Raw genomic sequence first — 3,902 nt, forward strand, 5'->3', positions numbered from 1 at the left:
CCATTGATACTTTAATAGCAAGTGTGCAATCTGTTTCAATACCTCTCCATTTAGCATCTCATGCCATAATAAGACCGTCATAAATTACCCATACCTCTGCTTACTCAACACTATACCTGCCGATATTTCTACCTAATCCACATACCCAATTATCATACTCATCTCTCGCCATTACTGCCGAGGCGAGTAAACCTGAAACCGGACTACAAGCACCATCGATATTCAATTTTATGAATCTCGAAGGAGGTGGAACCCACATTAGATCCCCATGGTAGGATAATTATTTAAATATATGCTTAAAATATATAGGCAACTCTATTAATTGTGTTTGAAAATTTTAAAAAAAGATATGAATCATTAAAAATATCATAAAAGGAAGGTTGGTGAGAAAAAAGGAAAGAAAAAAATGCATGCAAAAACAATTCTAATAATTTTAAATACAATATAATTATAAAACAATATGAAAATTTTATAAAAAATATAAATACAGAACAAAATATAAAAATAATTATATTTTTTCAGTGAAGACTAAAGAAGGTCTGGAAATTCAAACACGTGAAAAAAACAAGGTTCGTAGTTTGGTTTTCCTTTGGTTGGGACCATAATTCTTAAACAACAACTCCCTTTCATAGAAGTTGTAGGCCCCACCTTTTCCTTCCTTTTTTTTCTTGTTAAAAATAATTTTTAAAAAAATTACAATTTTAAATATATATATATTTAATTATAAATTCACTTCTCTTTCAGCCATTTTTTTTATAAGCTCTCTCTCTCTCTCACTCTCTAAGTGAATATAAACTATAGCTAGAGAAAGAGAGAATTAGAAGCAAATTGAGCTTTTGTTTTGTTAATTTGATCCCCGAATAGCTAAAAGCTTCAGCCCCTTTGTTATCCAATTTGTAAGCCTTTTTTCCGTTTCTTTTATGATGGTTTGTGGATTCATTTTCAACTTTCTCATTTCTATTGTTAAAGCTTATGGTTTCTTTTTCTTTTTTATTAAATTTCTCTTTAAGGGCAACATCTACTATGAAATGAGAGTAAACTCTTTTTTTTTTATTTGAAATGTATTGATTTTAGTGAAGGTAGATCATTTATCTTGGTTACATTTTGGAGTTAAATTTAGATTTGATTTTCACTGTTGATTGTCAAAAAATGTGGCATGTGATTGACTCTTGATGAGTTTTCTTTCCTTTCCTCACGGTTTCTTAACTTTATATGTGTTCATAGAAGTGAAATAAAAAGATAACATCTTTTGAATAATTATAATTTCTCATTCATGTTGTAGATTTTAATTTTCAAGTTATTTATGCTTCGTAAAGAGCATCAAGTTGTAAGTTCTATCATATTGTTTGATTTTTAATTCTTGGTTTTGATTACTAGACTATTCTTGTTATGAATGTTGCTTTTGATGATAAGCATTATTTTTTTTTGTGATAATTTTTTTTGGCTTTGTTTGGGTTGATAGAAGTGTGCTATTCCTTTTCTTCTAAATTGAGTTCTTTTTTTTTCTTGAGATTAGCATGAATAGTGTATTTCAGCTCTCCTGTAAGTGATTTCTGCAGGGATTTTATAATAATTTTTTGATGCATTTTATGGAATTCTATGATATGTGAATTGGTGCATTTCCTATATAAATTAGTCTCTGTCTATCTGTCTCTCTCTCTCCCATTATATATATTTATATTTCATGTAATGACTGATCAATTTTACATATTATTATCATGAAGAACAAAAAGGAAGGTTCCTGGTTCTCTCACAAAGCTAGAACTAGTAAGAAGACAGAGAAGATCTTATGGCGAAAATGGGTGTCAAAGTACTCAAAGGTGACGAGAAGAAGGAAAAAAAGGAGGATATGTGGCTTGCCCAAATTGGCCAACGAGAAAACCACCGCTATGCTTGGGACAATTTAGAATCAAGTTTACTGATCCACCAGCTTGGGCGAGACATCTCGATTAACTGTCTCCTCCGTTGCTCAAGGTCTGATTATGGCATCATTGCAACTTTGAATACAGGTTTCCACTCTCTTATACGGAGTGGTGAGTTGTACAAATTGAGGCGACAAATGGGAATTGTTGAACATTGGGTTTACTTCTCCTGCAACCTTTTGGAGTGGGAGGCTTTTGATCCAATCCATCGTCGATGGATGCATATGCCTAAAATGCAGGCCTATGAATGTTTCATGTGTTCTGATAAGGAGTCATTGGCTGTTGGAACCCAACTTCTGGTTTTTGGAAAAGAAATAATGTACCCTATTATCTATAAATATAGCATTTTAACACACACATGGACAATCGCCATGAGGATGCATACACCTAGGTGCTTGTTTGCATCTGCTAGCCTGGGTGAAATCGGAATTATAGCTGGTGGTTGTGATCTGCGTGGAAATATTTTGAGTTCAGCAGAGCTTTATAATTCTGAAACTGGCAGATGGGAGACTATTCCAAGCATGAATAAGGCTAGAAGAATGTGTTCTGCGGTGTTCATGGAGGGGAAGTTTTATGTTATTGGTGGCATTGGGGTTGAGAGTTTGAAGACAATAACATCCGTAGAGGTGTATGATTTGAAGACCAAGACTTGGAGTGAGATACCTAACATGTACCCTGCACCAAACGAGGGGGCTGGACTAATAGAAGAACTTCTTACAGCTGAGGCACCTCCTCTAGTGGCAGTTGTGAATGATGTGTTGTATGTAGCTGATCATGTACTAAAGCAAGTGAAGAAAGATGACAAGGAGAAGAACTTGTGGGTAACTGTAGGGCCATTCCCTGAGCGTACAACCTCAATGAATGGGTGGGGGATAGCATTTAGGGCATGCGGGGATCAGCTAATGGTTATTGGAGGACCTAGGGTTTTAGGTGCAGGGTTTGTTGAGATTAACTCTTGGGTCCCAAATGAGGGTCCACTAGAATGGAACTTGGTCGCCAGAAAGCCCTCTAGCAATTTTGTGTATAACTGTGCCGTCATGGGATGCTGACATGTGCATCTAGTTTCGGTGGCACCATGTTGTTGCATAAAGTCTTTTTCTGCTACAACCCACAGACACAGTCATAAGAGGAGGTTTGAAGATTTCGACCCTTCTTAGTTTTATTATGTTTTGTAACTTTCCTTCCATTTTCTTTGTTGTTCCTTTTGTTGAGTGGTTGCCATCAGGGTTTGTTAAAGTTTGTGTTATGTAGAACAAAGCATAGTTCCATAACAAAGTCCAAGTACATTTTAGACTGTTTTCAATATTAAGGAAGTTTCTTTCGACCAAATATTGGTTTCGTGCAATTATTGAACACACATATTTATAATAGTTTACCCATTCCCTACTCTTTTCCTCTAGGGAAAGAAAAAGATAGAAAGGATGTATGATCATGAAAAGCTTAATCCTTTCCTCTAGTGAGAGGGAGTAGTAGCGGGAGGGAGAAGATGGAGAGAGAGAGAGAGGGGGGGCGGGGGAAGGGACTTTTTGTTCATTTAATTTTAATATAAATTTTTTAATTAATTTTTTAAAATTTTTAGTATTTTTTTCATTCAATATTAATATAAAGTTTGCCTCATATTACATTTTAGTCACTTATATTTGAAATGTTATATTTTAGTCATGTATGTTATGGTTTTATTACCCCCTAAACAACAATCCGACATGGCAGTTAAAATGGTTTTTAAATGCTAATATGGATATTCAGTCAAGTAAATTAAATGATTTTTAATTAATTAAATTTAATTAATTAAATTTTCTAAATTAATTAAAGGAAAATGTTAATTAGGGTTCTCGAAATAATCAAAACCATTGCATCAGATTAAACATTGAATAGGAAAAAAAAAACTCTTTGTCTCCTTTATTCATAGTTTTCGTTTCCATTTTGATTGAAAAAATCATCTATTTTCATAGTCATCTTTGTTAAATCGAAACAATAGAA

General features: G+C 33.8%; 1 protein-coding gene across 1 annotated transcript; it reads left to right on the top strand.

Moving 5' to 3' along the window:
• The first annotated feature begins 1,831 nt into the window (after nucleotides 1-1,831).
• On the top strand, nucleotides 1,832-3,198 carry LOC105764633 (F-box/kelch-repeat protein SKIP11-like). Its single transcript, XM_052624659.1, has 2 exons — nucleotides 1,832-2,178; nucleotides 2,335-3,198. Exons 1-2 carry the CDS (start codon nucleotides 1,850-1,852, stop codon nucleotides 2,969-2,971), a joined length of 966 nt encoding a protein of 321 aa, XP_052480619.1. The 5' UTR covers nucleotides 1,832-1,849; the 3' UTR covers nucleotides 2,972-3,198.
• Nucleotides 3,199-3,902: the final 704 nt, after the last annotated feature.

Source organism: Gossypium raimondii, chromosome 12, assembly GCF_025698545.1.
Source record: "Gossypium raimondii isolate GPD5lz chromosome 12, ASM2569854v1, whole genome shotgun sequence".
NCBI lineage: Eukaryota > Viridiplantae > Streptophyta > Magnoliopsida > Malvales > Malvaceae > Gossypium > Gossypium raimondii.